General features: G+C 40.1%; 1 protein-coding gene across 2 annotated transcripts; it reads left to right on the top strand.

Annotated features, from left to right (window-relative positions):
* Positions 1 to 124: 124 nt before the first annotated feature.
* On the top strand, positions 125 to 14,722 carry VPS37A (VPS37A subunit of ESCRT-I). 2 transcript variants are annotated; one of them, XM_086463948.1, is made up of 12 exons: positions 125 to 252; positions 4,164 to 4,238; positions 5,058 to 5,172; positions 6,066 to 6,166; positions 7,080 to 7,296; positions 8,155 to 8,225; positions 10,441 to 10,568; positions 10,656 to 10,714; positions 10,804 to 10,872; positions 12,833 to 12,976; positions 13,670 to 13,750; positions 13,988 to 14,722. In XM_086463948.1, exons 1-11 carry the CDS (start codon positions 125 to 127, stop codon positions 13,748 to 13,750), a joined length of 1,188 nt encoding a protein of 395 aa, XP_086320074.1. In that variant the 3' UTR covers positions 13,988 to 14,722. The 2 variants fall into 2 exon arrangements, with proteins under 2 accessions (XP_086320074.1, XP_086320075.1); XM_086463949.1 differs by having other exon boundaries at positions 13,972 to 14,722.
* Positions 14,723 to 17,775: the final 3,053 nt, after the last annotated feature.

Genomic DNA, 17,775 nt, shown 5'->3' with positions numbered 1-17,775 from the left:
AGCGCCTCCGCTCGACTCCGGGGTCGGGGTGCTGCTGCTGCCGCCGCGCGCATGCGCGAGGGAGCGAGGCCCGGCCGGGGTGCCGCCGGTGCCCGCGCGCCCGCCGGTGCCCGCCGCGGGGAGGATGAACTGGCTATTTCCCCTCGCCAAGGGCGGCGGCTCATCCTCGCCCGCCGCGCCGCTGCCCGCCCTCACCAGCCTCCAGCAGCAGAAGCAGCGGCAGATCGAGTCCCTGCGCGGCGCCCACGCCTCGTGAGTGGCCGCGGCCGGGCCCGGCGGGGCGGGGGGGCGGCGACGACCGCCGGTGTCGCCCGACCCGGGCCTGGCGCCGCTCGGGGCCCCTGTGAGGCCGCGCCTCGGTGGGGCGGCTCGTGTGTCCCTGTACGCACATACCGGGACGTGGTTTCCACCCGACCCCTCCCGATGAGGCCCGGCTGGGTCCCGCCGGCCCTCGGCCCTGCGCGGCGCCGGCGGGGCGGGTAAACAGGAAAGCGAGCCGCCGCCGCTGCTGCAGCCCCGGCCGGCCGAACCCGGCGGTGCTGCGGGGCGAAGGGTCCCGCCGGGCGGGGGGGTGGGGGGGCGGTGTGCGGCGGGGTCCCGGGGGCGCGGGAGGACGGCGGGCAGCAGGCCTGCGGCGGGAGAGGCCGGGCGGGCTGAAGGTGCGCTTGGAAACCGAGAGCAAGGTTTGCTGCGGGGGGGGTCTGTCGGTGTGGCTTGGCCGGTGATCGGGCGGAGATCGTCGTGCCCAGTTACACGGGCAGCTTGACCGGAAAGTCTGCTAAATGATTTAATGGGTTTTAAAGCCTACGGAGAGGTGCAGGTTGCGTGTGTTGTAATAAAGCCCTCTTTCTGGAACCTGGGTGTAGGAGCGTAGTTCTTCCGAAGTTAAGGCTAAAACCTACAGTGTGAAGGAGCTGTGTGTCCCAGTGGCCTTACCAGCGGGGGCACAGCAGCGCTATTGGCTCTACAAGCTGGTTTTGTGATCTACAATGCGAACTTGCTGGTAACTGACAGCTCCTTAGGAAGTTGTTCCATTTAGATGCTTGCCAGCCAGCGGCAGGTGGTTTTTTTCCCCTGTTCAACAGCCACACTTCTTACAGCAAAACACCTTCCTTTGTCCTGAGGTAGTCCGGCTGGTCAGTATGCTGATAAGTTTTGCCTAAATTTTAGTCCTTTAAAAGTGTTCATCTTTTGGAAGGATATCCACACTTCATCATGCTTCCTAGTATGTCTGTTGAAATGGAATAATAGATGCCTCCAAAACAATCCAGAAAAAAAAGGAGAATGTTTTCTGTTGTGTCAGACTGAGGCTAGGAGTGGAAGAGACACTTGGTGTAATTCCAAGTTTAATAATTGCAGATAACTTACTATCCTAATATTTTTAATTATCACACAGGAAATGTAAGTATGATAGTATTGCTAAATATTGTTGCTTGCTTAAACTTAAATATCTTCAGAGCCAATTTCACAAATATTTTTGGAAGTTCACTTTTCTAAGGAACTGTCTCTGTGGGTATGCGGCAGCTCGCCTAACTAGAAATGTTTGTTGGACTGGCCTCACTTAGCCTTCTATTTCTATCATTTTTTCTCTACCATTTTGATGCGCTCACCTCAAGTTAAGTCCTCCAAAAAGGTGATCAGTTTTTGTCAGAGCCAGCTTGCCGAAATGCTTTACTACCTGTTTGTGCAGGCACCGGTTCAAACATAGGCAAAGAGTGAATGGACCCTGCAGCCAGGAGTGGAGATGAGGGATAGGGAGATGGTATCTGCTCAAATGTAACTTTACAGCCATGTAAACTAGCCTACCTGATCTCTCTTGGTGGTAGATGTAGAAACAAAAAATCCACCAAAAATTAGGCAAGAGAAGGAGTAAATTCTAGCAAAGTGTGCGATTTTCATGAGATACTTACTACTGAATAAATCCGAGTAACAGTGCCACAAATTCTGTGCTTTTAAAAAGGCATGCGGACTTGTGCAAGTTTTCAAAAGTGCGGAGGTTTTTTTTGGGTGGGACTGACGTGCTTGCTTACGGACTCATCAGCAGCACAGGTCTATAGGATAGGAGTATGCATTAAGCACTGCAACAGCGTTGTTTTTTAAGCAACGATTAAATGTCATTCTAGTGGGTTTTTTTATCTGATAAGTATATTTTGTCATTGATTTGTGTGTATCCCAGCTGCTCCTCACTGAAATGCTCAAATTAAAATGATTGGCTTGGTGTAATTACCTAAGTTATATAAGTTTGGTTTGCATTCTCTTAGGTTGTAGATATATGTGATCTTAGGAGCTTGAAATCAAGGTTTTGTGTTTAAAACATGGTTCTCTTACATTTGCTGTTTTTTCTAGCGTTTTTTCAGTATGCCCATTCTCTCTTGGGGAAGGGACAAAGTTTATTGGTTCAAGGTTTTGCTTAAAGGAGGATATAACAGTTTGAACAGCTCAATGAGATTCTGGAATTCTCTCTTTCCCTGTTCTCCTCTTCCTCCCCAGTTCCCATAGGTTGTGCATGTGAGTGGAGCATAATTATATACCCTTCTCAGAAGGATTTGGTGGCAGGCTGTTAAAGTGTGTGACAGATGATTACAGGGCAGGAACCTGCGTGAGAGATTCCACGGCGAATCCTTCAGTTAAGAATGAGGAGGTGGTGATTTCGGTGTGTGGTGCATCACAGTGGAGCCCTAAACTCTGATTTGAATTCTCCTGTGCTGAAGATACCTGATCTTTTCTTCAAACAGCATGTTATTTCACAGGGAAAGAGCAGATACTGAGTTATGTGTGAGAGGTCAGGCTGCGAAAGCAAGGTGCATAGCTGGGTTTGTGTCTTACTCCCATTTATTCCCAAAGCTCTGAAAACTAGAGTTTTAAATTCTGTATGCAAATAATGCTTTGGAGGGATACAAAACACTCCTGGCACTACACTTGCAGGTAATGTGGTTTGGGGTTTTTTAAGAAGTAATAGTATGGAGTGCACCTGGCAGTGGATGGAGGGGCACTTCTGAAGTTGGGTGCAGAGACTTTCTGGGAACACCCAGCTGCCATTATTTCCAATTGGAGCTGTGTTCCCTCCCTTTGTAAGGGAGGCTTAGAGAGGTGAGGGAGAAGAGTATTACTAGCCAGATGCAGGCAGGAAAAATATATGGAAAAGGAATCAGTCTGCTTTTTAAGTTTGTTTTGATTGAGGCATTATGAGATAAAGCTAATTTTCTGCTCTGCTCTCTCTCCCAGTCCCAGCTTAGGTATATTTGCATTGTCTGGAAATTCTGCTTCTGAGCTAAGTCGTCTCCTCCTCCTCCTCCTCCTCCTCCTCCTCCTCCTCCTCCTCCTCCTCCTCCTCCTCCTCCTCCACATTCTTTGGGATGCCATCTTTCAAAGCAGTCTTGCTGTGCATACCAATTGTAGAGTGCTTTGAGTATTGGAATCAACTTCCTGTTAATGAAAATGATGTAAAGTTTTTTCTTAGTAACTTACTGTTACAGGAGAACCAAATTTGATTCGGTCTTAAGGGATGTCATGAGATACCTGTTTCTTTGCTCGGTACTGCATCTGTGTCTTGAGCGTCACTGGATTACAGAGCTTTACATTCTTGCAAGTAGCTCTTCTCCAGATAACTCTTGAAAATATCTGTGCAAGTCCATAGAACTTGGTGCATGTGGGAAAAACTAGTATTAAATAGTAAGCTAATCTATCAAGGAAGAAGGCCTAGTGTGAGGTATGTTCTAAATATTGAATTGTAGACGGTGTTGCAGAGTGATACTTAGTTGTGAACCAAGTGGAATAATGCCTTGGCAAAGTAAATGTTTTATCAGATGAAATTCAATATATAAAAAGTCACTGATGTGATGTCTTAAATTACACCAGTAAATGGAAAAAAATAAGTTGAGATTGTTGTCAGATCAGTGAGTAGTACGATTTCTCCTGCTGTACTTGCGTTGCTTGTGTTCATGTATGAGGTTTAAAAGTTGAATCTACTATTTTTTACTTTAATCTTAATAATCAGTATAGCATTCTGAAGCGTATGAACTTGTTTCAGCATTTTCAATTTCATTCTTGCAGGGCTTTTCAAAACTAAACTAAATACAAAGGTCTGAGGTCATGCCTTTTTTTAGACTTTAGGCTGTTCTATTGACCATGAATTGGATGCTAACAATTTCTTCTTTTGACAGCATTGCAGAAATTCAGAAAGATGTGGAATACCGACTGCCATTCACTGTAAACAACTTGACAATTAATATTAACATGTAAGTAGAGTGAGATGTTCTCAAAAGAAAGTAGTAATAAAACATAAACGTCTCCCATCTCATAACTAATTTTGGCAATTATAATCTGGATTTGCATTAGTAGTTCTAGTGATATGAGTGAAACTAGTTCTGTACAAGATGCAGGTGCTCAGCTCAAAGCAAAACTGTATTTTGCTGTCCTCAGCTCCCAAGATACCTGCATGTTTTTAGTTGAAGGTAAGTAGGAGAAAACACTTGCGGGCTTCTGATGACTTTGAATCCCCTACAACTGAAAATAATCTTAGTTAGTAATTTACTAATCTAGTGTGACTCCTAGCTCATACCCCAGTGAAGCTTCTGGATCATAATGTAAGTGATTTATTGTAACATTTCCTGTAGATTTACTGGGGGAGGGATGCTTTTGCTCTGGCAAATATTGATGTTACTCTGTTCACAAGTTTTTTTACTACTTTAGCCTGGTAACTTGCCTGATACTCTTGCAGGTTACAGTGTATTGTCTTTGTAGTAATAACATTTGTATTAGAAAATATTCTCATTATGTTACAACTTTTTTTTTGTCCATGGACATAATTGGTTCATTGTTGTACTACAGTTTTGCCCAGCAAATGCTCTCTTCAATTCTGTGTAAGTCTGGTATTCTAATCTGTCTGACTTCTAATTTTGTAACTGAATAATCCTTTTGTGTGCTTTATTCACCCTGTATTTCTCCATAACTGTTCTCATAAAAGTAAGTTTATGTAATTAATAGTGCTTTTTCTTTGCATAAGAAGCCTTTATCGTGGGATGTAGCTGTAGTAATGATTATTCTTGTATTTGCAGCTTGCTTCCACCTCAGTTTCCTCAGGAAAAACCAGTCATCAGTGTTTTCCCACCTGTGAGACATCATTTGGTGGACAAGCAGGGAGTGTATGTGACCGGCCCATTAATAAGTAATGTATGTATAATTTGTAGCTTCCAATATGTCTACTGTTAATAGTCCTTTTAATACATCATACTAGATTATTGCTAATACTTCTGGTAAAAAAGACTAGTACAGATCCTAATCCCTCTCAAACTGTTTTTTGAGGGATCTGAAAACAAAAATTCAGTAGTGTTCAGTATACTACTATTTGTTCTTTTACTTCTGCCATTATGGAGATGAATATTCTGTATATCTAAACCTATTTTAAGTTATGATGGCTTAGGAAGTTCCTATCACTTTTCTTGTTAGTACCAATAGCACAGTCCTTGTTTGTACCAATAGCACAGTCCTTGTTTCTCTACAGTGTATTCCAAATAAGGGAGAAGGATGCTTTAAGACTGTTTCGTAACATAGTTCTTTCTACCCTAATCCTATTAGAAAGATGTCAGGGTTTTAGCTCTAATATTCAGGATTTTAATATGCTGGTTTTGTGGTTTTTTTTTTTTTTTTTTCTGCCAACAAGGATGTGGTAGTTTTTTGTGGTGGGAGTAGAGGGCAGGTTATGACTTTTTCAGAATGCAATTAATGCTTCTTGTCTCAAATCTTGGGTAGGTTTTTTTTTTTTTCCCTTTCTTTGTTTTCCCAAATGTAACTTGGTAACTAAGGTGGGGTTTTTTCGGTTGTTCATCAGAAGCGTTGTACTTGATTGGTTCTCCATTGATGGTAGAATATAGAAAAGACTTTTAGTTTCTCTTCAGTTCTGGGTGGCTTTATCACTTTATCTGGAGCTTATGCATACACAGTTTACACTAGCTGATATGTCTCTGAAATAGCTTCCATTACTGCTGTGTGGGTATATTTTGGAACTATTGTATTCCAGGCATATTTTTTCTTCTGTATTGGGTTTTGGTTTTTGTTTTTACCAGTTTACAATGCACTCAGATCTTGGAAAAATTATTCAAAGTTTACTGGATGAGTTTTGGAAGAATCCTCCAGTTCTGGCTCCTAGCTCAACATCATTTCCATAGTAAGTATCTGTCTATGTGTATTAACTTAGATTTTTTTAAAAAGAGATGAAACCAGGTATTAGGAGAGCAGGAGCAGGAATAATGTAGTGGATGTATTGGGAGACATAGATTTGCTGCCCTTGCACAATTTCATGTGCATGCTTGATGGCATGACTGTTTTGAGAAGAAACACTAGATTTCATTTGAGTTATTGTATCAACATGCTGATGTAACTTACCTGCTTCTGTTTTCTTAAAAAAGATAAATGTTTACATTACCAGGTGAAATCTTGAATTTGCTGTAGATCGTGATCTGAGCAGTTGTGTTTCTTCATGTTCTGTTCATAATCTCCCAGGCTTAGAGGCAGCTTCTGTTGCACAAGTGTGCAACAGAAATTGTGCAGTTTAAATAGTTGTATTATATATGCAAAAGTGGTCTGAGAAATTACAGCTTCATCATCACAACTTTGATTCTCGTGGCTGACAATGACACTAGATTTAGATGCAGCTGCAGTTTTGAATATAAAAAAAGTCATTCATGTTATTATGTGTGTGTTGCACAAGCTGTTAAATGTTATACCACAAATAACAACTAATGTACGACACCGATACATTTCTCAGGACTTTCAGATGGAAACAATTTAAATTTATGCTCTCATAAATTTTTTGGAAGTAGTTTTCTTCTAACTGAGAGCGTGAGAGTGTATTTGGCTGCTCAAGAAGAATATAGTTTAATGGAGTTGTCTATTATGCTGCAGTATAAGATATAAAGTAGACTTGCTACATTGGAAGTGACTGAGAACAGAAAATGCAAAGTTTATGGTTATTTAAAAATTCAGTCTTATGTGTTGTATGTAGTCTAGTAATTATAATTCAAATTATAAGAAATGTGCTGTAAGCTCATGGTTGTGGTTTTTTATTTGGTTGGTTTTAGCCTTTTCAACAAACCAGCTGGAATGCCTCCCTATGCTCCTCAGGGGTTTCCATTTCTTCCTCCATACCCACCTCAAGAAACAAGTAGAACAATGTCAGCTGTGCCTGTTGCTGAATCAGTTTCTTCAAGCTACACTACAGACAAGCCCGCTGCTCCCTCTTATGGCTTGATTGCTGATCTGCCCCTACCTGTTCCGACAGCAGAAGCAGTGCTTCAGGTCTGTGCACTGAGTTTTGCTGCTTAAGCTATCAAGACACAGGGTATTCCCTCAAGGCACAGAGGGCCCTGCCACAAAACTTAAGGAAAGAGTCTGAGTGACTGCACTTCATTGTTTTGCTGGTGCTAGGAGAATGAAACTGTCATTCTATCTTTGATGAAAAGTTTTTTAGAACAAACTTGAAGTCAGAGCAAGTATTTATTTCTCATTTTTGTGCTTAAAATACTTAATTTCATGCTTCTCTTCACGGATCTTGTATGTGTACTCACAAATTGCCTCATACTGATGCATGCTGGAAGGATTTTTTTGAAAGTCCTACAAAAACTTTCTGTCTAAATGTTTAATCTTTCATCAATTCTTGTCTTTAGAAACAAAAGCTTTCTTAATCTTGGAAGACATTTTTCTGGCTTTGTAAAATTTAAAATTTCTACACTCTGTGAGGACAGACTTTTTTTTCCTTGTCTAAAAACTTCTTTCCCCAAGGGATTACAGCTTTAAAAACCACACCAAAGAGATCAAAATATCAGTCTCTTTCTCTGTTCTCCCTTCCCTGAGTTATATTCCTCCTGTGTGTTTCCTGGGTCATCCAACTGTTGTCAAATGAACAACATAGCAAGGCAGAAATATTTTCCTCCAAAACTGACTCATCTTTTACAACATGCCACCCCAAACATCCTCAAGTATTTTGTTGCCACGGTTGAGTTGAGACATCTCCTGTTTGGAGATTAGTGCTACTGCTTCTTACTTCTTTTCCTACTTTCCTTGTTGCTGGCAAATATCTGGTTTTGGATTAATCAGGTTAAATATCAAGAAATTGCTCTCCAAAAATCTACTAAGCATTTCTAAACTTCTATTTAGGTTGGCCAGAATGGATTTACTTACAAGATGCCTGACGTTCCTGATACATTTCCAGAACTCTCAGAACTCAGGTAAATTTTCAGAAGTTAGCAAAACTTTCCATTTTGTCCAGAGACAATTACTGCTGGTCTCTATCTGTATCCGATTAAAAGGCAATTACTGCTGGTCTGTATACGTCGCTGAAACTTTTTTGTAGAAATTACGAATAGGAGAACTACCGCTTACCAAAATTGTGGAGTCAAAGTAAGCCAGCCTTGTATTCAAATGTGCTGCTTGTTTAGGGTTTTCTCAGCAGGAACAATACTTTCGGATTCAGCACCAGGAAAAAGAGCATTTATTTTTACTTTTCTTAAATACCAGCTGGGTTCTGGGGCCTTGTCAGGGATTTAATTTCTAGTAAAACAATAAGAGTCCCTTTTGAAGGAGGAAAGGGGACAGGGAAGAGGACTTGAGACCAGTTCACAAATTACATTCTCTTGAATTTGAAAGGACTGTAGCAAGGTAAACAATGGCCTTCTGTGTGAATGGCTCAGCATGTGCAGGGGGGTTGGGTTAGGTAAACCCAGGTGGTAAATATGCCAGCTGTCCCAGTGCAAATCACTTCCACATCTAAATACTTCAGACACGTTACACATATTTTCATCAAAAGCATATCTTGTCTTAATTGGGAAAAAAAATTATATTAGTTATTGTTCTCAGAAGTTTGCTCAGATCTAATGAGACCGCCTCCTAGATCGGTTATCTGGGATTGAATAGATTATAAATTAGCTATTAATTCTCAAAGGGTTTTAGGAGATTGGTTTCTTTCTAATCTCACATCTTTATGGTGGTGTCATAGTTTAGTGATTGAAAACTCTGTCCTTTCGAAAAGGAAAAGACCTTTGGCAAGAAGGACGTCCGCGTTGGTTTTGTTTGTTTGTTTCTCTTCACACCTTCCTGTTTAATTTAGCTAAATCAGCTGTAAATTCTAGCAGCATCCTTATGTAGCAGAAAGCTAGGGGTTTGGAGGGGAAGTGTGATTTGTGTGTTTAAACAAAACATTCTGATCAAGTTTGATCCTTCGAAGAAGACTGGATTAAAATTCCATGATTCTTCTGGTGGTAGTTAAATCACAAGTGGTATTGCAGCTGTTCTGAGAAGCTCTGTTGTGTGTGGCTGGCAAGGTTTTGGTAGCTGGAGGGCTGCATGGGCGGCCTTTGTGAGGAGGGGCTAGGGGCTGCCCCCATGTCAGGCACAGCCATCTTGGCAGCAGCCCCACTGCAGGACAGCTGAGTCGATTAGTGAAGTGGATGGTGCCTCTATGAAAACAGGTTTTAAAAAGAGCAAATGCTGCAGAGGCAGTAAGGGTTGAGGGGAGGAATGGAGAAGTGTGAACACCGAGTCAGAGAAGAAGGGGCAGGAGGTGCTCCAAGTGCCAGAGCAGATACTCATCTGCAGCCCATGGAAGTTTTGGAAAAGACCACAATAGGACAATTACTTCCCTATAACCCATGGAGAGGACTATGCTGGAGCAGATAACCATGTTGCAGTCCATGGAGGACCACACGCTGCAGCCCGTGGGTATGCCCTGAAGGGAACTGCAGCCATGGAGAGCCCACACTAGAGCAAGCTTTCCTGCTAGGAGCTGCAGCCTGTGGAGAGGGACCCATGCTAGGACAGGGGAAAAGTGTGAGGAGGAAGGAGCAGCAGAGACAATCTGTTAGGGACTGACTGCAGTACCTGCAATTCCCCCTGCCCCCCATGCTGCTTGGGGCAGGGGGAGGTGGAGGAGTTGGGAATGAAGGAGTGAAGTTGGCCTGGGGAAGAAGGGGGTGAGGCATTTAGTTTTTGTCTTTCTCACCGTCCAACTCTTACTATAATTTGCAATAAATTAAATTAATTTTTCCCAAGTTGAGTGTGTTTTGCCTGTGATTGTAATGGGTAAGGAATCTCCGTGTTTTTATCTCGACACACAAGGTTTTCCCCTATGTCCTGTTGAGGAGCTGGACTGAGCGAGCAGCTGAGTGGGCATCTGGTAGCTGGCCAAGGTCAACCCTCTATGGTAGCATTAAAAAACACTTTATAGGAATGAAGGCTTGAATTGAGAGATACTTTTTAACACTACTTTTTGAGCTCATTGCTGCAGATAGTAGAGCCCATAGTCCAGGAGAAAGGGGAGAAATAAGTGGTTGTAGCATGTACTTGTAAAGTCCCAATAAATGCCTCAAACTTTTGACATAAATTAGTAACTCTACATGTAAAGTTTGCTGTTAGCTTTAAATCTGCTTTCTTTCTGTTTGAATATAGTATATCGCAGCTGACCAATATGAACGAGCAAGAGGAGGTGTTGCTGGAACAGTTTGTGACTCTACCACAGCTGAAGCAAGTCATTACTGATAGAGATGAGTTAGTGAAAAGCATTGAAGAGCTGGCAAGTAAGATGTCAGAACATTAGCATCTGTGGCTATGTTCTGTGAACTGAATCCTTTAAAAAAAGTAGTAATAGTGACTCTGTTTTACAGAAAAAAACTTGTTGTTGGAGCCTAGTCTTGAGGCAAAAAGGCAGACGGTGTTGGATAAAGTAAGTGAATAAAGTATTTTTCAGAACTATTAGTTTTAATATTCTGATTTTTTTTGAGGGTGAAATGTTCTTTTTCTTCTTCCTTCCAGTATGAGCAACTCACACAGATGAAAGCAGCCTTTGAAAAAAAGATGCAAAGACAGCATGAACTTAGTGAGGTATAATCTCTATATCGTATTATCCTTTAAGAATACTTTAATAAAAATGAAGTTTTGATTTGGGTCTTTATCCATAAAGAATATTCTGGTTAAATTCTTAACTTTATATGAAATAGATTCGCATCAAGTATGAAATAAAATGAGATGAAGTACCAAACAGTTTGAAAGCAAAACAGTGTTATGATTGCGCTACTGGTTTTTTTGGGTCGGGTTTTTTTTTAATGCTACAATAGAAGCAAAGTTGGAAGAAGGGAGGGTGATGAGCATTTAGAGCTGTTCTTAAGTACAATCCTGGGTCAAACCAGTTTTAAGAATAGAATGATTTTTAAAGAAGTCTTGTTTAATTAATGGTGCCCACTGATCATAATGAGCTTGTAAACTGTACCAGATGAAAATGATTAAAACCATTGCTTTTAGAACCTTAAGTTCCATGAGTCATTGGGTATGCTTACTTTGGGCAATGTGTTGCATATGCTGTCAAGCTTTGCAGATCCTAAAGCGCAAATGGGGTGAAGTCATTACTTCAGAAAGCAATTTGGGGAAGGAGAATAATTTCTTACTATGTTTACCAGGATATGCATTAGAAGATGTAACTTCTCGTAAACCAGTTTTTGCACTGAAATCTTCATTATTTGCAACACTTGTCGCCTGAGTTTACAACAGTCCATCAAAATAACGTGTATAGTAACTGAATTTCAAAATGCTCAAAATATAACAGAATAGGAAATAACAAGCAAAAAGTTACGTGCAAGCAAACGGAATGATTTCATAGGTGATGTAAATGAATTAAATGTTTCCTCACTTGAAAAGCAGGGTAGTCTGACTCCTAATGCCTCTTTTCTGTGTGACATAAGTTGGCTTTAAAGTGAGGGGAGGTAGTTGGCATTCGGAAACTTTCCTGTGAGGAACCACTTAAGAGCAGGACAGAATACCCCCTGCTATGTTACCTTTTCTTTTTTCTAAGTTAGATTTGCTGATTCAGTTTAATGATGGTTGAGAGGCTGAGAGTTGGGCAGTTGCAGCTGAATTTTTGTGCTGTTTTTCCACATGCTGTATCTTTGTGTATTGATGTTCACTGTGCACTACCTGGTATCTCCTGTTATCTCTCCTTCAAAGTTCCAGACAAGTCTTTTTACTTGTACTGTGGGTGAATTTTAGTCATCTTTTATTAGAGCAAACTCTCCTTATTTTGCACAAGATTAGTTTAACAGGAAATTTATGATTACATTAGACATTTACAGTACATAAGTAAAATATTCTTCATGGGGTAGATGAAGGCTAGTCCAAGAATCTAAAATCGATAAATATCTTAATTTTGCAGTTCTGGCTCTGTACAGACTCCTGCTGAAGACATGAATCACGTTCTGAATAACTGCCCAAATATATTAGAGGAAAAATAGTGAAATTATATGCAGTAAACAGAAATAAGGTTTGAGATTTGTAAGAACAGAAGAATGAGTATACTGATTTAGATTAGCAGCCCATGTACTTCTTTTTCTTTTCCTGTGTTCCTCTCCGTCGTCATTTCAAGGTTATTTAAAAGCTGAACAGTAAGTGCTTTTTTACCTTTTTATGCTTCTCAGGTTCACTACTGAGTTTCAAAAGTAGACCCTATTTATTGAAGACACTTGAAACACTAGTTCTACTCAGAAATCATGCGCTCGAGAACGTGTCAGATTTCCCACTTGGATGCTTTCTACAGTGTAGGGTAAAAGTTGAAAAGCTTTATACGTTTGTGAGAATGATTGTGAGTCAAGACCTAAACATCACGTTGAACCCTTTCTGGTTCAACAAGCTATGCTGTTTCTTGGAGATGAAGCTTCATCTGGTCACTTAGGCTTTTATGTAATGATAATGATGTATTCACATATTCCATATTTATATAATCATTTATCTTTCTTCTTGGAAATGTAGGTTTAGTGGACAGTTTAATATTACATAGGAGTTTTTATTTTCTTAGAGTTGCAGTCCAAGTGCTCTGCAAGCCAGACTTAAAGTAGCTGCTCATGAAGCTGAAGAGGAATCCGACACTATTGCAGAAGACTTCTTGGAAGGCAAAACAGAAATAGATGATTTTCTTAGTAGTTTCATGGAAAAGAGAACGGTATGTAGTACACAAATCATTCTAAGCTGAGAGATACACAACACATAGTGAATAAATTTAAGACTTAGAGTTTGAGCAGCCCAGTGATGCAGAACAGTGCTTTGGTAGGCTCCAACAGAGGACAAATATATCCCTAAGCAGCTTCAGTCTGTTTGGAATATAATTGCATTCTGAAGGCACAAATTTTTAAGGCGAGAGGGCAAAGGTCTCCTGCATTAGACCCTGGTCATGTGGTGTTGCAGATATTTTTGTGCCACTGTCTTTCATATCCTGTGAAGATAGTCACATGGACAATTTTAAATTTCTTAAGTCGACATACAATGACATGTTATATTAAGCAAGCTTAAAGTTTAATTTATTAAACTAATTATTCTGTGGATGGCCATCACCCAATGTGTAACTGATGTTCAAAAACCACTGTTCTTGCTCATGCTGTGACAAGAGCAGCTTACTGGGTAGTGTCCCTGTCTTTAAAGATGCCAAATAAATACATTTCATGACATAGAAAACAATTCTCTTCTCTCTTAAGTAATTGTGGGTGGAATAATGTTATTAATATAGACAGTTGTTCAGCCTGAAGCTTGGAAGGAATGAGATTCATAGGACTTTCCTTTTTTAAAGAGCCTGCTGCTGTATTTATGGTTTCTAAAAAATTCGTTTCAGAATTCACTCTTCCTATGTCTTGTTTTCTAGCTCTGCCACTGTAGACGAGCCAAAGAGGAAAAACTTCAACAGGCAATAGCAATGCACAGCCAATTTCATGCTCCGCTATAGGTAAACTGCTGATTTAGTATTTATGCAAAATTCTTTTTTTTTTCTTTATTTTTACAATTTACCTCAATGTCACACACATAAAAATTGCTTTACTGCAAATGGATTTGTTGCACTATTAGAACACTAAGCATTGTTTTCTGTGGAAATCAAGTATGTACTGCATCTGTTGTTAGTTGTATTTAAAACATAACTTGTGGAGCAGTTAAAATATCTAATTACAGAAATTTGTCTTTACAGACTTCCTGCAAACTACACCTGCCAAGAGAACGAGTGAAAAACCCAATAAAGCACACTTTTTAATAACTATTATTTGCAAATAAGCATTTCATCTTATATGGTTGTATTTATAGAAGAGATTGTATACAGAGTTGGGGTGGTTTTTGTATAAATTAGAATGTCTCTTTATATTCTCATTGTACTCAAGAATCCTTCTATTGCAATCTTTGCACTAATTTCTTGTATTTATTGTTGATAGTTCTTATTATATTTAAGTTCCTGCTGCTATACTCCATTCTTCAGAGATTAAATATCTAAAAGTGTAATTTTGACTAGCTTTTTACATTTTTATAAAAACATAATTCATATCTTTTGTATTTTGAACTTTAAACATAGATTCGGCTTGATCTGTGGAAGAGTTTGAGATAAGTGGTGATAGGACTTTGGAAACTGAAGAAGTTCATAATTTGAGTTTGTCACTGGATTCACAAGCTGTCTTTTCTTAAAGCCAAAATGTTTAAAACCAAGTTTTTTTACTTGTAAGTAAAATAGAAAACTAAGTGTACCCTGTATGGTGTTTTGGATAAGTGGATTTGGATTAAGCAAAAGATGTGTTGGAACAAATTATATTGGAATCAAAATAGAGTAAATGATCTCTGCATAGATTTGGTATGTTGCTCAGCAGCACTGATGCACTTGATTTCAGGAGTGGCTTGGTACCTACCACTGTAATTAAACACAATTTTCACCTAACAATTTCATTTTCATACTTGTTTTTACTTAAAGGAAAAATAATCAGGTCATCTCCCAGTTTCTGTTTTATGCAGTATGAATATGCTCATCATATAAGGAACTCAAAAGCACTTTACAAAACTAGTTCTGAAGTTCTTTTGTGAAATAGCAGTTATTTTTTCCTAATTTTAAGAAACAAAGAAACTAATTTGGCTAGAGTTGCATAATGTGTTATGTTAAGGCCAGTGATAGAATTTGGAAGTGAGACTTAATTCTGCGCTTGAATCACTGAATCTTGCCTCTGATGAGCTGACTTTTTTTTTTAGGATGGGGGTATCTCTAGTGGGAATGGAGAGGACCAAGTGCGGTATTCTATAGGAGAAAAATAAACCCCTAAATACATGCACCTATGTTCTCTCTTGGGAAAAGACACATTGTTTTTCTGAACCTTGCCACTGCATTAGGTTTTCATGGAGACAGTTGGGTTCCAGAAGAACAGAAGGAATTGTACAGTGCCAAGAGGTAAATAAGATAAAGCACTGATTAAGTAATGTATTGGGAATCCTGCTTTTTTCTAGCTGGGAAGCAGTCTGGAGATAAACCTCTTAGCCAAGCCACTGCCTCTGTATTACCTAGATAGGGTCACAGAACATCACAGGTTCGAGTCTGAAACTAAAGCACGTCAGTCCAAGTGAGTACTTTCCTGTATCGCTAATCTTCAGTCAGTCCTAAACTCTGCGCTCTTCTAGCAAAGTGCGATATTCTGAACTGGAGAAAAGTGAGTAAATCTGGGGTTATGAAAACCACATAAGTGCAAAAAGTCTGTTCCACATGCTAATGAATCTTCAAACTGGACTTTAGTCTCAGCCCTCTCCTACTTCGCAGTACTTTGGTTGTCTGCCTTAAGATACTTCCTTTCAGGGTGAGTAAACTATTCACTGGTATTTGATGGGATTTTTCTTTGTAAAGCTGGTCCAAATTTTGAGATTAGGTCTCCCAAGAAAATACGACTACGGTCCAAATCAAAGATGATACTCAGGTGCCTGAAAAAATAAACAGGTTGTAAGTGCCATGGTTAAGCAATTATTTTAGAGTATCTTTCAAAAAAACATTTCTACCGACTGTGCATAATACTGCTTGTATATTGACTTTACACTTCTGCTAATATGCTAACAAAAGGCCTAATTAAAAATGAGATTGCATAGGTTTCCAAGTGGTTCTGGACTTAGGTCTCTGAGTAGTGCAATTTCTGCAGCTCTGGAGAAGAGTTAGAAAATCTAAGTCATCACTGTTACCTTCTTGGCAAACTCCATCTATTTTTGTGCTGAGTGTCCCAAGTTGGTTTGGATCTTTTGCTGTGTATCTAGTTAACAATCTTAAAGACTAGACACAATTCTGTACAGGGCTGGGTTTTTTGTGGTTGTTTCTTCCTTGTAAACAGGGAAAGGAAGAGATGGTCAAACATTTGGTGCTCTTCCTGAGTTGGGTTAGTATCTTCTCTATACATTTTATGATGGGATGGAATGCCAGACTTTTGTACTCATCTGCCTCCTCCTGTTGAATGTTATGTGCTGTATTATGGTGCTCTACTGTGACAACTCACTAGCCAGGTCACCTTCAGGGGATTTGCTTCCTAAACTAGTACAAGTTCTCAACCCTTGAGCTTTTCCTCTTATGTTACTTGTGTGAGTGAGTGTACAAATTCAGGACTTCTCCGTGGAGTCCTTCTGATGGTAGTGGAGGAGAGTCTAGAAGAAAATGTCACTGTTCAATGCAAGTTCTTAGTACAGTGTTTCTTGTTCAGGGCTATGAAAGTTTGAGGTCTTCTCTTTTCTCCCTTTCCGTTCTCTGGTACCGTTGTTCCTATTAGGATTTTTTTTCCCCGTATTTTTTAGCCCCTTCTGCAGTCGCAAACCCATCCAACAATGGTGTACTGGGTTAGCTAGAGGTGTCCTCTCTCATGCAGGGATGACCAGCCTGTTTCTGGCCTTTAAAGGCCAAGCCAACCTGCTGGTGGTGTGTGTGGTGGTTTTTTAATTTTTGTCCTACACTGGTTGTGCCAATGGGAACATTTTTCCTTATAGGTAATCTCCATATTCACCAGAGGACTTAGTAGAACACTGATTACACTCTGTCAGAGTTAGTTAGGTTTTTTTGGCTTGTAGCACGCTGGTAATTCACTGTTAAACACCTTCCTTACCTTATTTTGCCAAAATATGGCGTGTAGTTGTAAATCCAGCTTTAAACAATTCCCTATGAAATGTAAGAGAATGGCAGCTGCTGTTAGATACATATTCTAAAATCCTTTGAAATGTGTCAAGTGAACTCTTAAGCAATCTGGCATAATAGGCTACATACAGTGACTCCTTTCTGGAGAGCTGTGCACTATGTCATGCTCATGCTGAGGTGTTCTGCCAAGTGGAACAGTGAAATAAATGAGCAAAAAAAATACAAGAGTAAGGACATGGCTTGTCTCTGGTGTTGCAGTAGTTTGGGGTGGGGGTGAAGGTACATTCTGTGTTGTAACTGCTAATTGAGTCTGGGTTTTGCCTAATATCTGGTCTGAAGTGCTAAATGTATTCTATAGCTGAGTTTAGGCCTCTTATTCCTCCCTGAGTCAAGTGACTTCTTAAATCCAGAACTGAGCTCTCCGTATAGGCATTGTAACTGATGCTATTGCAGACCAGAGAAATTTTAAAATCTAAGGCTGAAATCAGGTAGGTTTCATTTTAGGGTGATCTTGCATGCAACTGGTGTTAATGGTACGTTCTGCTGGGGCTTATGGAAGAAAGTTTTCTGAGATTTCACAGTGCATTTGACATGCTAACCTTTCTGAAAGACAAGGTTTGTCAGCTACGTACAGCTATGCTAGGCACCACTACAAGCAAGAGACTGTGACAAAGTTAGTTGTAAGCAGTATCTAGTGATCCACTATAGTTCTGTTGTTTGCTCTGTACATCCTCCCGCAGCTTTGCCGCTTTGGACCTTGACTAAATACAAAAGTTAGAAATCTTTTAGTCTTGTTTCTGTCCACATTGTTACTGCTCCCTTCAAAGACTAGGATAAATCTTTCTGAA

This window comes from Leptosomus discolor, chromosome 4, assembly GCF_034619465.1.
Source record: "Leptosomus discolor isolate bLepDis1 chromosome 4, bLepDis1.hap2, whole genome shotgun sequence".
Classification (NCBI taxonomy): Eukaryota; Metazoa; Chordata; class Aves; order Leptosomiformes; family Leptosomidae; genus Leptosomus; species Leptosomus discolor.
Note: the sequence above shows the minus strand (reverse complement) of the source record. Positions and strands in the feature narration are given on the sequence as shown.

Excerpts from the sequence above, each read along its gene's own strand:
- VPS37A (XM_086463948.1), top strand. The coding sequence starts at position 125 with ATGAACTGGCTATTTCCCCTCGCCAAGGGCGGCGGCTCATCCTCGCCC. Across the intron at positions 253-4,163 it reads CTGCGCGGCGCCCACGCCTC|CATTGCAGAAATTCAGAAAG; the intron begins GTGAGTGGCCGC and ends TTCTTTTGACAG. Across the intron at positions 10,873-12,832 it reads GACAGCATGAACTTAGTGAG|AGTTGCAGTCCAAGTGCTCT; the intron begins GTATAATCTCTA and ends TTATTTTCTTAG.